This window comes from Stegostoma tigrinum, chromosome 6 (assembly GCF_030684315.1).
Source record: "Stegostoma tigrinum isolate sSteTig4 chromosome 6, sSteTig4.hap1, whole genome shotgun sequence".
Lineage (NCBI taxonomy): Eukaryota > Metazoa > Chordata > Chondrichthyes > Orectolobiformes > Stegostomatidae > Stegostoma > Stegostoma tigrinum.
Genome location: NC_081359.1, coordinates 109,919,121 through 109,939,954, shown reverse-complemented (window position 1 = coordinate 109,939,954; position 20,834 = coordinate 109,919,121). Strand labels below are relative to the sequence as shown.

The 20,834-nt window shown below is 47.0% G+C and overlaps 1 protein-coding gene across 1 annotated transcript in view; it reads left to right on the top strand.

Moving 5' to 3' along the window:
- Nucleotides 1-11,958: 11,958 nt before the first annotated feature.
- LOC125453591 (cGMP-dependent 3',5'-cyclic phosphodiesterase) overlaps nt 11,959-20,834 on the top strand; it is a 296,672-nt gene continuing 287,796 nt past the window's right edge. Inside the window, exon 1 of the mRNA XM_059646853.1 lies at nt 11,959-12,056. Coding sequence (XP_059502836.1) covers nt 11,992-12,056 — 65 coding nt within the window. The 5' untranslated portion in view covers nt 11,959-11,991. The remainder of the gene's footprint in view (nt 12,057-20,834) is intronic.

Here is a 20,834-nt window from a genome sequence, read left to right as displayed (position 1 = left end):
AAGCACACCTCCCCAGATCATAGCCAACCAGCTCTGTGTGAAATCACAAGCTTTTTGAGTGCTGCCCCTTCATCAGGTGAAGTCGCGAAGGTCAAAGCTTGCGATTTCACATAAACCCATTGGGTGATAACCTGGTGTCATGTGACTTCTGACCTTGTCTGCCCCAGGCCGACACCGGCATCTCCACTTCATGGTAAATGTGAGGTCATGCACTTGGCGGGAAGATTAGAGGGGCTGAATATTATTTAACTGGAGCAATGCTACAGCTACTGGGGCATTTAGGAGTTTGTGTCCATGAATCACACAACGCCCAGCGTCCGGATTCAGTGAGTTGTAGGGTTGGAAAATGAATGTTGGCCTTTACTTTGGCAGGAAAGGGATCTTAACAATAGGGGGAGGTCTGGCTATAACTATACAGGACTCTAGGCAGATCACAGCTGGAATACTGTGAACCGTTTCGGGTCCTTTATCGAAAGAAACATAGCCTGGCATTGGAGGCAGTCCAGAGAAGGTTCATTCAGCTGATCCTGGGTATGGAGGGACTATCTGTTGAAGAAAGGTTGAGCAGGTTTGGCCTGAAGTTGGAAGCATGAGAGGCGACCTTATTGCAACAGTCGAGGTTCTTAAGGGTCTTGGTCATGTTAGATGTGGAGAGGGAGTTCCCCCATGTGGGGTCACCCATTTAAGACTGAGATGAGGAGGAATTTCTTCACCCAGAGGGGTGTGACTCTGTAGTTCTTTACCACAGAGGGCTGTTGGGCTGAGTTATTGACTACATCTGAGGCTGGGAGAGATGGATAGTTACTTGGCGGGGGGAATCGAGGGTTGTGGGGAAAACGCAGGAATGTGGAGGTGAGGATTATCAGGTCAGCCACCACCTCGTTGAAGGGCAGAGCAGACGCGATGGGCTGAACGGCCTACCCCTGCTGCTACGTCTCATGATGGCAGCTCCGTGTGGCTGAAGATTGTGAAATTCCGTAGTGAGGACTGGAGGAGAAGGAGGGAAAAGCAGAAAATAACTACCTGGGAGTGTTGCCACAGTGATCTTTTCATGATGTGGCCCCTTCACTGCCTGATGATGATGTGAGCCTTTAATTTGACCAATTCAGGCCGTTACCATAACTACCAGCTGGTGTTGCCATGGGTACCGAAGCTTGATATTGAACAATAAAAAAGCACAAGGTAAAGAAAGTGACTAAAAATACAAAAATAGTGGAAGTTTGACCTCGCTTCTGAACATTTTGGGATTTTCGATGTGGGGGCAGGTGTCAAATTAACGTATAAGTCACGTTGCAACTCATCAGCTGAAAGTTCCTCAAAACAAACATCCGCTCAGAGTGAGGAGGGCTGGAGGGATTGTCTTGGAGAGTTCTCAACTCTTCAGGACCTTCCTGGATTTTCAGGGGATTGGGAGTAAAACTGAGCGTACTGAGCCTCGCTGCCGATTAATGAGGATCGGGGAAGCGTCATTCTTCAGCTGGAAAGGCTTAATTGGCCACTGGATCAACCACCCTCCCAAACGCTGCTTGAAGAGGTGAGGTATCTTTGTGAATGGAATCCAGCTCAAAGGCTCGGAGACCGGGCGCCCATCCCTAATTGCCCCAAGAGACCAGTGAAAAGTCAACCACATCGCTGAGTGTCTGCAGCCCCACGTTTAGCTTGGCGCGCAAAAAGAGGTAGGAAGGGAGGAGGGATGGAAATAACTTGAGAGAGGTTGGAGGTGTGAAATATAAACAAAAGTGCTGGAGAAACTCAGCAGGTCTGGCAGCATCCGTGGAGACAGAAACCAAGTTAACATTTAGAGTCCTGTATGACTTCAGTATTAATGTTCCCTGAAATATCATACTCCACCTGAAACTCTCTGCAGGACCTTAGAGGAGTTTGAGTGATGTTAGCACAAGTGGGTGAGAAGCACCAGTCAGACCCATCTCAATTCAAGGAACACTTGACCCCACCCTTTTAATGATTTTGACAACTGGGATGGTGAGTTTCTAGCTTGGGAGTGTCAACTTGCTAATTAAAGAGGATTATGCATTTTCATAGAATCCCTACAGTGTGGAAATAGGCCCTTCGGCCCCACACCAACGCCAGAGCATCCCACCCAGACCCATCCCCTAACCTACCTAATCTATACATCCCTGAACACTATGGGGCAATTTAGCATGGCCAATCCACCTAACATGCTCAGCTTTGGACCGTAGGAGGAAACCAGAGGAAACCCCACGCAGACACGGGGAGAATGTGCAAACTCCACACAGACAGTCGCCCGAGGCTAGAATCGAACCCAGGTCCCTGGTGCTGTGAGGCTGCAGTGCTAACCGCTGAGCCACCGTGCCACCCAAAATGCTGATTTGTTTTGGTAAAACAAAAATGAACAGAACTTTTATAATTAATAGTGGGTAATAATTCGATGGTGTCATAGGACGTAGGGACCTAGGGTTTTGGGTACATAAGAATTGGAAGTTTGCATCACATATAGACAGGGTGTTTAAGAAGGCATTCAGCACACTTGCCTTCGTTGGTCAGTCCTTTAAATCTCGAAGTTGGGATCTTGTGTTGAGTTGAACAGGATGTTGGTGAGGCCTCTACTGGTATACTGTGCCCAGTTCTGGTCACCCTGTTACAGGAAGGACATCTATTAAGCTGGAGAGGGTTCCGAGGAGATTTACCAGGATGTTGCTGGGAAAGGAGGGTTTAAGGTACAAAGAAAGGCTGGATAGTCTGGGACTGGAGTGTAGAAGGTTGAGAGGTGACCTTACAGAGGTTTATGAAATAATGAGGGGTATAGATGAGGTTAATGGTATCAGAGATAATGGGAACTGCAGATGCTGGACAATCTGAGATAACAAAGTGTGGATGAACACAGCAGGCCAAGCAGCATCTTAGGAGCACAAAAGCTGATGTTTTGGGCCTAGACCCTTAATCAGAAAAGGGGATGGGGAGAGGGTTCTGGAATAAATAGGGAGAGAGGGGGAGGCAGATCAAAGATGGATAGAGGAGAAGGGTAGGTGGAGACGAGACAGATAAGCTAAAGGGGCGGGGATGGAGCCAATAGAGGAGAGTATGGGTGGGGAGGTAGGGAGGGGATAGTTCAGACAGGGGAGGACGGACAGGTCAAGGGGGCAGGATTAGGTTAGTAGGTAGGAATTGGAGGTGCAGCTTAAGGTGGGAGGAAGGGATAGGTGAGAGGAGGAACAGGTTAGGGACGTGGGGACGAGCTGGGCTGGTTTTGGGATGCGGTGGGTGGAGGGGAGATTTTGAAGCTTGTGAAATCCACATTGATACCATTAGGCTGCAGGGTTCCCAGGCGGAATATGAGTTGCTGTTCCTGCAACCTTCGGGTGGCATCATTGTGGCACTGCAGGAGGCCCATGATGGACATGTCATCTAGAGAATGGGAGGGGGAGTGGAAATGGTTTGCGACTGGGAGGTGCAGTTGTTTGATGCGAACTGAGTGGAGGTGTTCTGCAAAGCGGTCCTCAAGCCTCTGCTTGGTTTCCCCAATGTAGAGGAAGCCACACCGGGTACAGTGGATGCAGTATACCACATTGGCAGATGTGCAGGTGAACCTCTGCTTAATGTGGAATGTCATCTTGGGGCCTGGGATGGTAGCTGGCTTTTCCCTAGATTGGGGGATTTCAAGACTAGGAGGGGGCAGATTTTCAAGGTGAGAGGAGATAGATTTGAAAAACACATAAGAGGCAAATTTTTTACACACGTGTGGTTCGCGTGTGGAATGAACTTCCAGATGAAGTGGTGGATGTGGGTACAGTTACAGTGTTTAATACACATTTGGATAAGAACATGAATAGGGAAATTTGGAGGGATATGGGCCAGGAGTAGGCAGATGGAACTAGTTTAGTTTGGGATGATGTTCAGCATGGTCTGTTTGTGCCGAAGGGGCTGTAAGACCCTATTGTCTGTTAAATGCCTCATTGGTTAATGGCCCAACTCATCTCATTTCTGTCTGGCTTCCAAACTCACCAAAAATAGCTAGACTTTGAGAAAACTCACCACAGAAGTCAGCATGGGCACCTGGCACATTGAGCTCACCTCCTGCTTCAAATGGCATCCATGTTGGTCACTGGGCACCACTATCTCAGGCACACACTCTGGCTATTGTCCACATGCTCCCCTGTCTACAGACGTTGGCATCCAAAATGGGTCAGTTTCAAAGAATCCTTGTGGCATATCTCCAGTGCACAGGGTGCTTCTGCACGTCAACGCTGACCCTAGGAACTTTCATTGTGCTGCTGTAGCCAGGACACTGTATGCTCAGGGGCATACCACCCCAGCTCAGGGTCTGCACCAGGCTGCACCTCTGGGCCCCTGACTCACTGCCACAGCTCTTGCTCGCTCTGAGCCGGCCTGGATGATTCTCTGCCTTATCTCTTATCTTTCAACATGAGTTACATGCTGCTTGTATTTCGTTCGGTGCAGACACAAGGGCCTTAAGCAAGTCAAGGGGAACACAGCAGCAGGCCAAGGACAGTCTCTGATACCAGATCACAGGATTCGAGACTTACAGCAGTCAAGAGTTCAGATACTTCCCTCCTCAAGGGGTGAGGAGTAGAACATTGGGCAGCTCACTGCCCAAGCTTGACTCTTCCTACCTTTATTGATGGCAGTTCGCCTCTTGGAATGAGAGGCTGGTATTCTGGGAGGTCAAAGGCGACTCAGACATTGGGGCAGCTAGCGAGGTGGCCTGAGGGAGACTGCAGTTTTCTTCCCCATCCTATGCTCCCTAAATCTTGCCTAATCTCATCGTAATTGCCTTTCCCCCAGCTATAACTCTTGCCCAGTGGTATACACCTATCCCTTTCCATCACTAAAGTAAACATAACAGAACTGTGATCACTATCACCAAAGTGCTCACCTACTTCCAAATCTAACACCTGGCCGGGCTCATTACCCAGTACCAAATCTAATGTGGCTTTGCCCCTTGTTGGCCTATCTACATACTGTGTCAGGAAGCCCTCCTGCACACACTGGACAAAAACTGACCCATCTATAGTACTCGAACTATAGTGTTCCCGTCAATATTTGGAAAGTTGAAGTCCCCCATGACAACTACCCTGTCTCTCTCACTCCTATCGAGAATCATCTTTGCTATCCTTTCCTCTACATCTTTGGAACTATTCGGAGGCCTGTAGAAAACTCCCAACAGAGTGACCTCTCCTTTCCTGTTTCTAACCTCAGCCCACACTACCTCAGTTGACGAGTCCCCAAACATCCTTTCTGCAACTGTAATACTGTCCTTGACCAACAATGCCACACCTCCCCCCCTTTTACCATCTTCTCTGTTCTTACTGAAACATCTAAATCCCGGAATCTGCAACAACCATTCCTGTCCCTGCTCTATCCATGTCTCCGAAATGGCCACAACATCAAAGTCCCAGATACTAACCCATGCTGCAAGTTCACCCACCTTGTTCCGGATGCTTCTGGCGTTGAAGTAGACACACTTCAAACCAACCTCTTGCTTGCTGGTGCCATCTTGTGTCCCTGAAACTTTATTTCAGACCTCCCTACTCTCAACCTTTTCTATACTCGAACTACAATTATGGTTCCCATCCCCCTGCTGAATTAGTTTAAACCCACCCGAATAGCCTTAGCAAATCCCCCCCACCCCCCAGGATATCGGTACCCTTCTGGTTCAGGTGACGACCATCCTGCTTGTAGAGGTCCCACCTACCCCAGAAAGTACCTGGTAAGCTTTGTTTGAGGCAGTTTGCAACTTTCCTTTGTAATGATCGCAGTTGATGGTAACACTGGACACGTCAGATCCCAGTGTCAGTGCTCACTGTGGGTAGCGCACTGAGAATCAAGTTGCACTGAATCCAAAATCATCACAAGTTAGTGGTTTTATCAGAAAAAACAGAATTCCCCAGGTTACCTGCCTTTAGAGTCAAGTTGACAGAAAGTACAAATCAGGTTCTGGACTGAACAAGAGCTAGTATTCATTACAAATTCATAGATTCTAGTAACAGGTAAACAGTTAAGAACTGTCGACAAATGACTCTACTATGTCAAACTCTAACCTCTTCCCGTCCCGTCCCCTTTTAGCACTCCCTCTCTCTCTCTCCCTCACGCACACATACAGACACACGCATGCATACGCAAGCACTTGCCCACACAGATGCACAAACCAATACCCGCACGCATACACGCACGATGCAGCTGCACAGAAATACGCACACAAGCAGATGCATGTACACACGCGCACATAAACGCCCACCTGCATGTGCGGGAACACAGATGTGCATGAACATTCACACATACATCCACATGTGCATGCACACACAACACACAGACATGCCCACACATGCATGCAGACACACACCCACACTCGTGCACACAGATGCAAGAAAAGGGTGTAATGGACAGAGGGGAAGTCAGAGAAAGCAGCTGAATGATCCGTCCCATGGGGTTTGCTATGATGATCCTACTGGCTTGTCAGGACTTTCTACCCCTCAGTCTTCTTCTTTGGACACTTTTACTTGGCTGCGGGGTGTGCAGAGTGACCAGTTCGCACTAATAAAGCCTCTACCTTGTTGGTTAAAAGCCACAGCTTACAACACTGATGAGGAAAAGTAAACTGGCTTTCGTTGAGCTTGATATATTTTTTAACTGCATAGATAAGGACAGTATTTTCCAGAGGTCCAGTGGCTTCTGTTCAAGTGTTCAGAGCCACAAGCTGCTCCATTACCTGGTAACCACACTTGTTGGCCAGCAAGAGACCTCTGGTCACCACACCGCAGACCAATCAGCAATTCATTGCCAGCCAAATGCCATTTTTACTCTTCTCCAGAACCTTTAAATGTTAACTTGGTTTCTCTCTTCACAAATGCAGCCCGACCTGCTGAGGTTTTCCAGAAATTTCTGTTTTTAGTTCCTATTTCCAGCATCTATAGTGTTTCACTTTTATTTGACTGCCTTGACAGATTATATGTTTAATATTTGCTGTAGGTTACCATGGATAGTTAATTACTATTACTGAGACTGTTGTTGTTCTTTAACAAGCGAACACAACAGTACATTTCACCACAGAGAGAAAACAAAACATACAAATCTATATATGATAGTTTATAAAGATCTTGACGTAAACAAGAAAACAAAGCTTCAACCTGATTCCTAGCGATACCCTTTAGTGATACTCAAACCCAGCTCAAATCTCAACTCTTCAATTTCTTACTTAACCACTACAATGAAACTTTCCTTCTGGGGCTGAAATTTTTAGAATTGCTTTACAAGTTGGCTGCCTGAACCTCCTTTCAGTTCTGACAAACTGAAAACTCTATAAACTCAAGCTGAGCTTGGAGCCATCAGAAACAACTTCCGCTGTTGGTGTGACTTTTTTTTTCCAGAAGTGAATTCCTTATTCTTCTGAAGTAAACACGAAAATCAGTCAGTGGTCCCCATTCATTTTCTTAGTCTGTCATGAACTTAAAAACATAAACATTCCATCAATTAACTGCATAACTATCTTGCTTGGTGGTTAACTTAGGTCACTGTTCCAAATGACTTTCTGACCTTTAAAATAAAAAAAATTCACAAAACTGAAATCAGAATCTATCTGCTTCTATTTTAAAAATCTAAACATGAACAATGAAATAAATATCTTATATATTGTTATCATTCTTTATCGTGGCCCTGCCTAGTGATTAGTAGGTAAGGATGCAGCACTGTACTGTAGCTACAGAAGAGGACCTGCTCATTGATGACAATATTGGGCTTCTCACATTTTAGTCATAAGTACAATTACATTTGATCAGGCTATTTGTCCAGTTCCTTATGGAGCAACTGCTCTCTCCAAAGTGTAGAATTGAATTCCTTGTCTCTACCCACAACTATTTGCGACATCTGTAGAATCAGTGGAGACAACATAACGTGAATGTTAACCCTTTCAGGACCATCAGTGTGGACAGCACTTGACTTACTCACCACCCACTGCTGCAAACCCAGTCTGGCACCTATGTCCTTTACAACCTGACCAGCTCGATCCTGCCGAACCCATGTTTAACCTGAAGCCATGAGACTTCATGGAGTTTGGAGTCAATGTTGAGGACTTCTAGAGCAACACCCTCTCGACTGTGTACCTCTGTGCCACCCCCTCTGCTGGGCCTGTCCTGCCATTGGGACAGGATGGTGATGGTGGTGTCTGGTACATTGTCTGTAAGGTATGATTCTGTGAGTAAGGTATGATCCATTTAACCTCTCTACCTTGTTGGGATTTGAGGTCCTGCACTGGCCAACCGGTCCTGAAATCTGACAGTGTGTTACAGTAACCTGATTTACTTGGTGTGAGTTGAATTTGTAGAGGACCTGCTTAAAATGGCCATAAAATGATGGAGGGAGTCGGGTGTGTGGGAACATGACCACTGTGAAAACCTAGTGATGCTGACGCTGAATCTAGAGTCCTCAAAGTGTGAGACTTTGAGCTGGTTCACTGCGATGATCCCTGGTAGGGTGGGACTGTTTTATGAGTAAAGGCTAAACAGGTTAGGACCCTACTCACTGGGGTTTAGGATTCTTAAGGGGCCTCACAGGGTAAATGCTGAGAGACAGTTCCCCTCATGGGAGAGACTAGGACCAGAGGGCATAGTCTCAGAATAAAGTGGCACAAACTTAAGACTGAGATGAGGAGGAATTTCTTCTCTCAGAGTGTTGTGAGCCTTTGGAACTCCTCATCACAGAGGGCTGTGGGGGTAGAGTCCTTGTGTATATTTAAGGCCGAGAGAGATTCTTGATCAGTCGGGGAATCAAGGATTACAGGGAAAGGGCAGGAAAGTGGATGTGAGGAATGTCAGATTAGCCACAATCCTACTGAGTGGTGGAGCAGGTTCAAGGGGCTGAATGGTCTTCTCCTGATCCTATTTCTCATGGTCTTATGGATGATGTTATTTTATTTCTCTTCCAATGTTCTTAATAAAAATGATTTGCCATGAGTTTATTGTGGATGCTTAGCAATGATTTTGAGTTTTTCAAAGTCTCTGGAAAGCCATGTTTGTTGGAGAAGTTGGAATGTGTTTACAGCAATCCCTGTGTAACCTTGTGCCCCCAGGATGTGCTTACTGGAATGATCAGTTAATGTATGTGATGTGAGAAGGCACACAGGTTACTGAAAAACCAAGCCCCATCCCGTTTAACAAGAAACAATGCAAACATATTTCTCTGTTTGCATGAGGAAATATTGTTTGGATCATGTTACCACTAAGCTGAGACAGTAACTTGTCAAAAGTTTTTGGAATTGAGTGACAGTAATCTCTTTTACTCACAGAGTTAAAAACAGTCTGGTGCTTGGGTCCAGAGAGCAGTCTGTACTCAAACAATTCCCTCTTGTAAAACATTCCCTGTTAAATGTGATTCCACACGTCGATAACACTTTCTGAGTAAACCCCAAAGTGTGGCTACATTAACAAACAGTTAAAGGTAATCCCAGCGGTTAAAATGTCGGTAATGTTCGCTTGCTAGAAATGAATTTTCATACACACTGATTTGTACTCTGCAAACAAAAGGAATTCGATCAAGTTAGTGCCTTCTCAGTATTGGAGAGTCTATAGTCCTCCAATTCTCTCTCTCCATGGCAATGCCTCACTCAATCAATGTCAACAATCATCACTCCTTTCTCCCATTGCCTTAAATGCTGGAACAGTTTGAAATCTGGCAATCTCATATCGATCCAAATAAAATAAAGAGAGAAACGTTTGGTAACAGTGCAAAGCAGTGGTATGGTGTTGGTAACTCCGGAATAACATCCCAGAATCTCACGGTCTTGTTCTGGGGATCCAATCTCAACTTGACAGATGATGAAATTGGAATTATGAAAAATTGATATTAAAATAAGCCTAATGGCGACTGTGTAACCATTTTCAGTTGTAAAACTCATTGGTTCACTAATGTCCTTTAAGAAGACACATCCTAACCTGGCCGAGACTACATGTGACTTCAGACCCACAGCAATGTGGTTAAATTGAAACTATCCTCAGGGCAATTAGGGATGAGCAATGAATGCTGGCACAGCAAACACTCCCTCACTGCAACATTATGTTTTATAAAGTCTGACTCTTCAATAAAAATTGTACAAATATGATGGAGATTTTGTCAATGTTCTCAGCACCGACCCTCCGACAGTGCCCACTCCCTCAGCACTGACCCTCCGACAGAGCCCGCTCCCTCAGCACTGACCCTCCGAAAGTGCGGCGCTCCCTCAGCACTGACCCTCCGACAGTGCCCACTCCCTCAGCACTGACCCTCCGACAGTGCCCATTCCCTCAGCACTGACCCTCCGACAGTGCGGCGCTCCCTCAGCACTGACCCTCCGACAATGCCCGCTCCCTCAGCACTGACCCTCCGACAGTGCGGCGCTCCCTCAGCACTGACCCTCCGACAATGCCCGCTACCTCATCACTGACCATCCGACAGTGCCCGCTCCCTCAGCACTGACCCTCCGACAATGCCCACTCCCTCAGCACTGACCCTCCGACAGTGCGGCGCTCCCTCAGCACTGACCCTCCAACAGTGCGGGGCTCCCTCAGCACTGACCCTCCGACAGTGCCCGCTCCCTCAGCACTGACCCTCCAACAGTGTGGCGCTCGCTCAGCACTGACCCTCCTACAGTGCCCACTCCCTCAGCACTGAACCTCTGACAGTGCCCACTCCCTCAGCACTGACCCTCCGACAGTGCGGCGCTCCCTCAGCACTGACCTCCGACAGTGCGGCGCTCCCTCAGCGCTGACCCTCCGACAGTACGGGCCTCCCTCAGCACTGACCCTCCCACAGTGCGGTGCTCCCTCAGCACTAACCCTCCGACAGTGCGGCGCTCCCTCAGCGCGGACCCTCCGACAGTGCAGCGCTCCCTCAGCGCTGACCCTCCGACAGTGCCCACTCCCTCAGCACTGACCCTCCGACAGTGCGGCACTCCCTCAGCACTGACCCTCCGACAGTGCGGCACTCCCTCAGCATTGACCCTCCGACAGTGCCCACTCCCTCAGCACTGACCCTCCGACAGTGCGGCGCTCCCTCAGCACTGACCCTCCGACAGTGCGGCGCTCCCTCAGCACTGACCCTCCGACAGTGCCCACTCCCTCAGCACTGACACTCCGACAGTGCCCACTCCCTCAGCACTGACCCTCCGACAGTGCCCATTCCCTCAGCACTGACCCTCTGGCAGTGCGGCGCTCCCTCAGCACTGACCCTCCGACAGTGCCCACTCCCTCAGCACTGACCCTCTGGCAGTGCGGCGCTCCCTCAGCACTGACCCTCCGACAGTGCCCACTCCCTCAGCACTGACCCTCCGACAGTGCGGCGCTCCCTCAGCACTGACCCTCCGACAGTGCGGCGCTCCCTCAGCACTGACCCTCCGACAGTGCCCACTCCCTCAGCACTGACCCTCCGACAGTGCCCACTCCCTCAGCACTGACCCTCCGACAGTGCCCATTCCCTCAGCACTGACCCTCCGACAGTGCGGCGCTCCCTCAGCACTGACTGGGTGGGAATGCAGGTAGATAGCTGTCCTGACATTCCTCGCAGGGTGGAGTAGAATGGACAGTGTGTGATATTAGCTACCAGAGTGTTTTGGACAAAAATGTTATTCAAGAAGAAAATAATAGAATATATCCAATTGTGGGAAGAAATCAAAGTGTAATGGTATTCTGACAAAATATTAACGTTTACAAAATAATATCTTTGTCAGACGGTGATTGTGTAAAATGTGCTGCTAATTTTGCCGATCTTGGGCTCTCTGAGCTATTCCTCTGGGTGAGCTGAGGATTGATCGGGAGGTTGAAATCTCCGTCCTCAGGGCACTGATGTCTTTTAGTGCTGGTGTTGGTGGGAGGTTGATAAGAGAGTCTGACGTTCTCCCCCTCACTGTCTGTGCTGCCTGGCCTGTGCAGGGAATAAAGGAAGAGACGGAGCGAGAGAGAGAGATGCTTCTGATTTGAATTCCAACCCAGATCTTGGAGAAGCCATGAGCCCTGGCCCCAGAGGATGGGACAAGCACTTAGACACTCCTTGCTCTGCCGGCACTCCGAATCCAACTCCGCCAGCAACATGTAAGTGTTTTGCTGTGAATTGACAGGCGAGCCCTCAGTGCAGCCCAGCGCTTGTGTGAAAGAGAGTCTGATGAAGCAGGCTGGGACAATTCGGATTAATGTCCCCCTCTCCAATGGAGTGCTTTTATTCTGAACCGGCGGCTGCCCCCTTTGCCAGCAGCTTGCCAAAGGGGGCTGGGAAATGATTTGAACGGAATTAGAACGCAGGTTTTTGTTCTCTAACCGATCCTGCGTTTGTGTATGGGTTTGAGGTTCCTGCACTGGGTCTGTTCCGAGCTAATGCTTTTAATGATATTGCTGGAAATGACATCCAACTTCTCAAGTGATGGCCACTCTGTAAAGTAATCCCCTCTTCCCTTCCGCATCAATCATTATCGCTCATTAATGTGGTTTTGGATTTGTTTGATATTGATTTCTGTAGCGTGACTTTGCATTTCAGCTCACACTGATAGGCTTTCGGCAGCGGCTGTCACACTGTTGACTTTCCATCGTCAGTGGATTTTTACATTCATCAGTGAGAGACGGTTAGCACTGAGGAAGGAGAGGGGAGCAATATCACACCCCAGGCACTCCCAGGGCAGGGACAGCACCGGGTTAGAGACAGAGTAGAGCTCCCCCGGCACTGTCCCCCCATCAAACAGTCCCAGGGACAGGGACAGCACGGGGTTAGATACAGAGTAAAGCTCCCTCTACACTGTCCCCCCCATCAAACAGTCCCAGGGACAGGGACAGCACGGGGTTAGATACAGAGTAAAGCTCCCTCTACACTGTCCCCCCCATCAAACACTCCCAGGGACAGGGACAGCACGGGGTTAGATACAGAGTAAAGCTCTCTCTGCACTGTCCCCCCATCAAACAGTCCCAGGGACAGGGACAGCACAGGGTTAGATACAGAGTAAAGTTCCCTCTACACTGTCCCCCCCCCATCAAACACTCCCAGGGACAGGGACAGCACGGGGTTAGATACAAAGTAAATCTCTCTCTGCACTGTTCCCCCATCAAACACTCCCAGGACAGGGACAGCACAGGGTTAGATGCAGAGTAAATCTTCCTCTACACTGTCCTCCATCAAACACTCCCAGACAGGGACAGCACGGGGTTATATACAGAGTAAAGCTCCCACTACACTGTCCCCCATCAACAACTCCCAGGGACAGCACAGGGTTAGATACAGAGTAAAACTTCCGTCTGCACTGTCCCCATCAAACAATTCCATTGAATCATAGAATCCCGACAGATTGGAAGCAGGGCATTTGGCCCATCAGGTCCACACTGACCCTCTGAACAGCATCCCTCCCAGACCCAACCCACCCTTACAATATCCCTGTAACCAGCATTTCCCATGGCCAATCCAGCTGGCCCACGTATCTTTAAACTGTAGGAGAGAGCTGGAGCACCCGGAGGAAACCCACGCAGACACAGAGAGGATGTGTAAACTCCACACAGACAGTGGCCTGAGGGTGGGATTGAACCTGGGTCCCTGGCACTGTGAGGCTGCAGTGCTAACCACTGAGCCACCGTGCCATATTCCAGGGAAATGGGCAGCACGAGTTTAGATACAGAGTAAAGCTCCCTCTACATTGTCCCCCATCAAACGCTCCCAGGACAGGGACAGCACGAGGTTAGATACAGAGTAAAGCTCCCTCTACATTGTCCCCATCAAACGATCCCAGGGCAGGGACAGCACGAGGTTAGATACAGGGTAAAGCTCCCTCTACATTGTCCCCCATCAAACGCTCCCAGGACAGGGACAGCACGAGGTTAGATACAGAGTAAAGCTCCCTCTACATTGTCCCCATCAAACGATCCCAGGGCAGGGACAGCACGAGGTTAGATACAGGGTAAAGCTCCCTCTACATTGTCCCCATCAAACACTCCCAGGACAGGGACAGCACGGGGTTAGATACAGAGTAAAGCTCCCACTACACTATGCCCCCCATTAAACACTCTCAGGACAGGGACAGCACGAGGTTAAGTACAGAGTAAATCTCCCTCTACACTGTCCCCATCAAACACTCCCAGGACAGGGACAGCGCGTGGTTGGATATAAAAGCAAATATAGTTTCTTATCCTAGAAAAGATGTATACAACGGTTCAGTGAAAGCACAGGTACCTCAGTACAGGAGTTCAGTTTGTGAAACTTCTAAAGCAGAAGTGTTTGGTTAGAAATCGGCTGTTTATTTAAAAGCCATGAAAGTCTGAGCTCTCAGTTTAATGAACATTGTGTAAGATGACTTCACAGTTCACAGGACAGAACAGCGGATATCCAGCTTCATCAAGCTTAACAATTTGAAATAGGTTTTTGTAATTTCTCTGGATTTGAATCACTGTGAAGCAATGGTGTTAGGAAATAGTTGAAACTTTCTTTTGCCGGGTGTTTTAAGAATTTTTCCAAACTGTGTTTTATATTCAACTCATTAATTTTTGTTTTGTTTTGTTTTTGTCTTTTATGTGATACACTTCCGTTCTGTTTTGAAAGGAAATCTACAATTTCATGTGATAACAAGGTGTAGAGCTGGCTGAACATAGCAGGCCAAGCAGCATCAGAGGAACAGGAAGCTAGACAGTCTAGGCCCGAAACGTCAGCCGTCCTGCTCCTCTGATGCTGCTTGGCCTGTTGTGTTCATCCAGCTCCACACCTTGTTATCTCAGATTTTCCAGCATCTGCAGTTCCTCCTATCTCTGATACAATTTCACGTGACTTTGTTTCATTGACTGATGACCAGATTCTCCAACAAATCCAATGAGCTGGATTTCAGTCTGGGATTTAACTGGAATCAGAGAGTCAAACAGCATGGAAACAGATACTTCAGTCTAACCAGTCCAAACTAAATATGTTCCCAAACTAGACTAGTCCCACCTGTCTGCTCCTGGCCCGTATCCCTCCAATCCTTTCCTTTTCATGTACTTATCCAAACTGAATTCACTGCCACAGAAGTGTGTGGAGGCCAGGTCATTGAGTACATTTAAGACAGAGATAGATAGGTTCTTGATTGAGGAGGTGATCAAAGGTTATGGGGAGAAGGCGAGAGAACAGATTTGAAAAACTTATCAGTCGTGATCGGGCGGTGGACCAGACTCAATGGGCCGAATGGCCTATTTTCTGCTCCTGTGTCTTCTGGTCTAAACGTCTTTGAAATGTTTTAACTGTGCCCATAGCCACCACTTCCTCAGGAAGTTCATTCCACACACGAACTGTGTAAACAAAGTTGCCCCCATGTGCTTTTTAATTTTTTCTTCTCTCACCTTAAAAAACATGTCCCTTAGTTTTGAACACCCCTTCCCCACGATTTTAAAAACTCTCAACAGCGTCACCCATCTTACGGTCCAGTGAAAAAGGTCCCAGGCGTTTGAATCTTTTTTCATATCTCAAACCCTCCATTCCAGCAATCCCCTGGTAATTTTTATTTTTTCTGAACCCTCTCCAGTTTAATAATATCTTTCCTATAAGAGGGCAACCAGAACTGGACACAGTATTCGAGTGGATCACAGTCAGCAAGGATTCTGGCTGGGATTTATGTTCACTAAGTTAAGCAGCATCTGCATTGTTTTTAAAGAATTCACTACAAGGGTACGAGCATTGCACATGGGAGCATCATAGTGAAGTTCATTGCCTGGGTTGAACTTTGTAGAAGACTTTGAATATAGCTTTTTGAGAATAAACAGTAAATTCATTGAAATCTTTGAATTCTGAGAGAGTTGACAGAGAATTTGACAGTAGAAATTAAAACAGAAGCGCATAAGAAGGAGATCCTGAAAATAATTATCTGACGTTTGGAATGACAGAGAGGGTTACTTCATATTGAGATGCCATCGTTAGAATGCGATAAGATAGTTCAAAATGAGAAAATGTGACTCAGAAAGAGAACTTGTAAAAAGTTCAGGTTGGAAGAAAAAGCAAGAGAAAGGGGAACTTGAGACTTACAGTGGAGGATAAATGGAAGGAAGGTTGAATGGGAAGGAAATAGAATAAAAAGAAAGAAAAGCAAAGAAAAGGAAAAAACAGAAGTTGCAGGAAAAACGCAGCAGGTCTGGCAGCATCTGTGAAGAAAAAAACATCAGAGTTAGTGTTTTGGGTCTGGTGACCCTTCCTCGGAGTCATGGTGTTGAACAGCACGGCAACAGACTTTTCAGCCCAACTTGTCCATACCAACCAGACATCCTAAATTAATCCAGCCCCATTTGCCAGCATTTGGTTGACCTCACTCTAAATCCTTCCTATTTGTGTACACATCCAGATGCCTTTTAAATGTTGTAATTGTGCCAGCCCCCACCACTTCCTCCGGCAGCTCATTCCACACACGCACCACCCTCTGCGTGAAAAAGCTACCCCTCAGTCCCCTTTTAAATCTTTCCCCTCTCACCTTAAACCTGCACCCTCTAGTTTTGGACTCCCCCTACCCTGGGGAGAAAGACCGTGATTATTTATCCTATCAATGACCCTCTTGATTAATAAACCTAAATAATGTCAATGAGAGGGGCAAAGAATGGAAATGAGAAACTTGAAACGGTAAAGGGGTTGGAATTAAAACAGCTTGAACTGAAAGTGATAAAGACTTTAGAAAACAGGAGCTGACCAGAGAAAAGCTTAGAGGAAATAAAAAAAGAAGGGGTCATACCTTAGAGGATGATCTTACTCCACTGAAGGGTTTGTTTTATCTAAAAATTTACTGAGGGTGGAGTTGAAAGGCATTTTAACACATTTGAAAAGAGCAGATTGACTTGCTAAAAGATGTTTGGACCTCAAAGTGACCAACTGTTCAGCTGGGTATGGCTATGGCAGTGCACTGAATTTTGTCAGTAGAACAATTTGCAGATTATCCAAACGAATAAACAACAAGCCTCAGTACAATTGTGCTTGACCCAATCGCTTATTAATTAAAATTTGGAACCAGAAAGAAGATCTCCAATAATCAGATATTTATAGAATTTGCAGGAGAAAATTGCATGCTGTGGGATCAATGGGTTTTGCTCTCTGAAGTTAGAGTAGAGGGGCTGTTTTCCCTCATGGCAGTGTCCACGGCCAGAGGGCATAGTCTCAGAATAAAGCAGCACCAATTTAGGACTGGGATGACAAGGAATTTGTTTTCTCAGAGGGTTCTCAGAGGCTGTGGGGGCAGAGTCCTTTTCTGATGAAGGGTCTAGGCCTGAAACGTCAGCTTTTCTGCTCCTGAGCTGCTGCTTGGCCTGCTGTGTTCATCCAGCTCCACACTTTGTTATCTCAGATTCTCCAGCATCTGCAGTTCCCATTATCTCTGGGGCAGAGTCCTTGTGTACATTTAAGGCTGAGATAGATTCCTGATCAGTCAGGGAATCAAGGGCAATGGGGAAAGAGTTGGAAAGTGGATCAGCCACGATCCTATTAACTGGTGGAGCAGGTTCGAGGGGCTGAATGGCCTATGCCTGCTCCAATTTCTTATGATTGCAAGCTCAGGTGGAATCACCTGGCAACGATTGAACTGATTCAGTGTAACAGAGGCTGGTATGTATTATCTCTAGTTTTTAGTGGTACTTGCTGGTATCTCTTTCAACAGATCAACTTTCGAAAGAAATGAGACTGTGTCTCCGGGTGGCGTTGCTGGAACTTTCTATCGGAGGAATTGGAAAGGAATCTTTTTTAGCCATTGCATTTGCTTTTCTGTAGCCTGTGCAGGATCTAGTCAATCCAGTTGGTTTGGGATCCACCTCCAGGCTGCTATGACTGGATCCAATCAAACGATTTTGCAATGGGCTTGGACAAAGCAGGGTGGCGTTTTATCAGCAAAGAGCATAAGAAATGGGAGCAGGAGTAGGCCGTTTGGCCCATCGAGCCTGCTCCGCCATTCAATAAGATCATGGCTGATCTTTTCATGGACTTAGCTCCACTTACCCGCACTCTGACCATAACCCTTTATTCCCTCACTGTTCAAACTTCTTTCTTTGCCTGAAAATCATTCAATGAGGGAAGCCTCAACTGCGTCACTGGGCAGGGAATTCCACAGATTCACAACCCTCTGAGTGAAGAAATTCCTCAATGCAGTCCTAAATCTGCCCCCGCTTATTTTGAGGCTTTACCCACTAGCTCCGGTCCCACTCACCAGTGGAAATAAACTCCCTCGTTCTATCTTGTCTATTCCCTTCATAATTTTATATAAAGTTCCCCCCACTCCCTACATTTACATTATGCCTAGCTAACCTTGTGCTTTGAGGTCCCATCACTACACATTAATCTTTTACACATGTGCTCTCCAACTTACAGACATCTGGCTAATGAATGCTGATACTTACAGACTTGCACTTACAAATGCACAGACTTATAAACGAGATCCCATGAGACACAATGAATGTGTCCCACGTTTAGGACTAGGGGAATGGAGTGTTGATGGAACTCTTTAGATACACAGTGTCAGTGAACCATATGATGTAGTTTTATATAGATTTTCACATTGCTGTTATACGCAGGAGCTGTCAGGTTGCCCAAACACATATCCAATATCAGAGTGCATTGATGAAACGCAAAAAAAATCTGAAAGTTGATATAATCAAGTGATCTTTAAAAAAAAGCAAAATGCTGACAAACATCAAAAAAGAATTCGTAATTACTGTTTTATAAACTGTCGCATTGTTTTGGAACTTTCGGGGAAGAAAACAGACAAAACAACGGCACTTTAAAAAGAAGGAAGAGAGACAAAGGTAGTGGCCACATGAGAAGTGACTCAAACAAAGACAGAGACCTACATTGCTGACTGACCCAGCAGTGAATCCGCATGGCTGACTGTTCCACTGTTTAGTTTCAAACATCTCTGGGCATCGGAGTTTGTCTAAGAAACAGCGAAAATCACGGCTGCCTGTGGAGAAAGCAGTGAGGGAGAGCTCACAGCAGGTGGGGCAGCTAAATGACCAGTTTGAAAGTGTAACTTTGCTCTTTTTAACAATATTGAGGACAGTGGGTTTTTTTTTAATTAAACAATTTTATTGAGATCTGTCTCTTGATTAAACTTAGAAAGTAAGCTAGCCTGGCATAATGATTTTAGAGCAGTAAGACTGGGCTATTTTTTGGGTCTGTAGATAGTTAAAGTGCAAAGATGGACTTTAATAGAGTGATGTGCTGTTCCTGTTGGATTTGGGAGATTAGGGAAAGTTTCTAGCTTACTGATGATAATATCTGCAGGAAATGTGTTTGGTTGTGAATCCTACTGGATCACATAGATTGGTTGGAGTGGCAGTTAGAGGCAGTGAAGAGCCGGGGATGTGATGGATGGTAGTTGCAGGGAGGGGGAGAAACCGAAGATACAGTCAGGTGCCATCAAGAGTGGTAAGGGAGGGAGGCAGGTGCTGCTGCATTCTCCTGTGGCCATCCCATCTCTCCGATTCTATGGGAAAGCTGTAAAAGACAAAAGCACACACTCTAAAACATGTGAAGGACTCAATACCAATGAAAACCACAGTCTTTATTAAGCAAAGGAGTGGGTTCCTTACAGAAGTGGAAAATCTGCTTACTGTTTGGCTTGAGGGTCAGCAGGAGCATTGTATGCCACTTAGCCAAAAGGTTATTTGTGAGACAAACCAACGCGTCTGCCTGCCAACCTAATGTTGAAGCATGTTGGTGAAAGTGATAGGGAAGATTTCATTGCTATTTGAGGCTAGTTTAATACATTTAAAGGGTGGGAAAATTTGCACCACATTAAAACTCCAAGGGGAAGCTTCTGAGCTGATCTTGATCAGAGAGTGAATTTCCTGATTGTTTGGGGAGCGCGTTATAACGCTGACTAGGTGTTCAGCAATGATGAATCCGGATGCTTTTGGAAGAAAATACCTCAACAAACATTAAATATGAAAGATGAGAAGTCTAGGCTTTGTTGGGGTGACACAGTGGCTCAGCGGTTAGCACTGCAGCCTCACAGCGCCAGGGACCTGGGTTCGATTCCACCCTCAGACGACTGTCTGTGTGGAGTTTGTACATTCTCCCTGTGACTGTGTGGGTTTCCTCCGGGTGCTCCGTTTCCTCCCACAGTCCAAAGATGTGTGGTTTGGGGAATTGGCCATCTAAATAGCCCGTAGTGTGCAGGCTAGTGGATCGGCCATGGAAAATGCAGGATTACAGGGTAAGGGGTGGGAGTAGGTGGGATGCTCTTTGGACGGTCAGTGTGAACTAAATGGGCTGAATGGCCTGCTGCTACATTGTAGGGGTTCTAGGATGTGGTGTTTATTGGTAAAAATTTTGGGGCATAAATCAGCCCATTTCTTGGTGCCAATCCTATGGCATTTCCCAGCTCATGCCAGTTCTTGTGTTGAAAACTTGAGGGATTTGAAGGGAATTGGGAAGACATTCACTTCCAGTTGCATGACAATCCGATGAAAGGGCTTGGGTGGCATTGAGCCATTTTGAGGACTGGTTTTGGTATTGTTTTGGGCCTGAACCGGAGAGACACTGTGCCGTTTGGGATTTTGCGAATCCTAGATGATGCTCCTGGAAATCCAGCCTGCCTCGATAATTTTTGCACCAACGTTAAGGCTGGTCCTGCCACCCACCACGACTCTTGTCCTTCAACCTCTGGGTCAGGGTCTCATTGCCTTCCTTAAAGCCTGCTGCTGCCTAGTGGGGGCCTGGCTTCAAGCCCCACTTGCTGCAGAAGGGTGTCCGACCATCTCTCAACAAGTCACTTAGACAAATAGGACACTTTCCCCAGGCTATTAAGGTGGGAGACAGCAATGGAGGCAGAAACGCAAAAGAGACAGTGGGAACCAGCAGATGCTGGAAGATAGAGTCGCTAAATGTGGAGCTGGAAAAGCACGGCA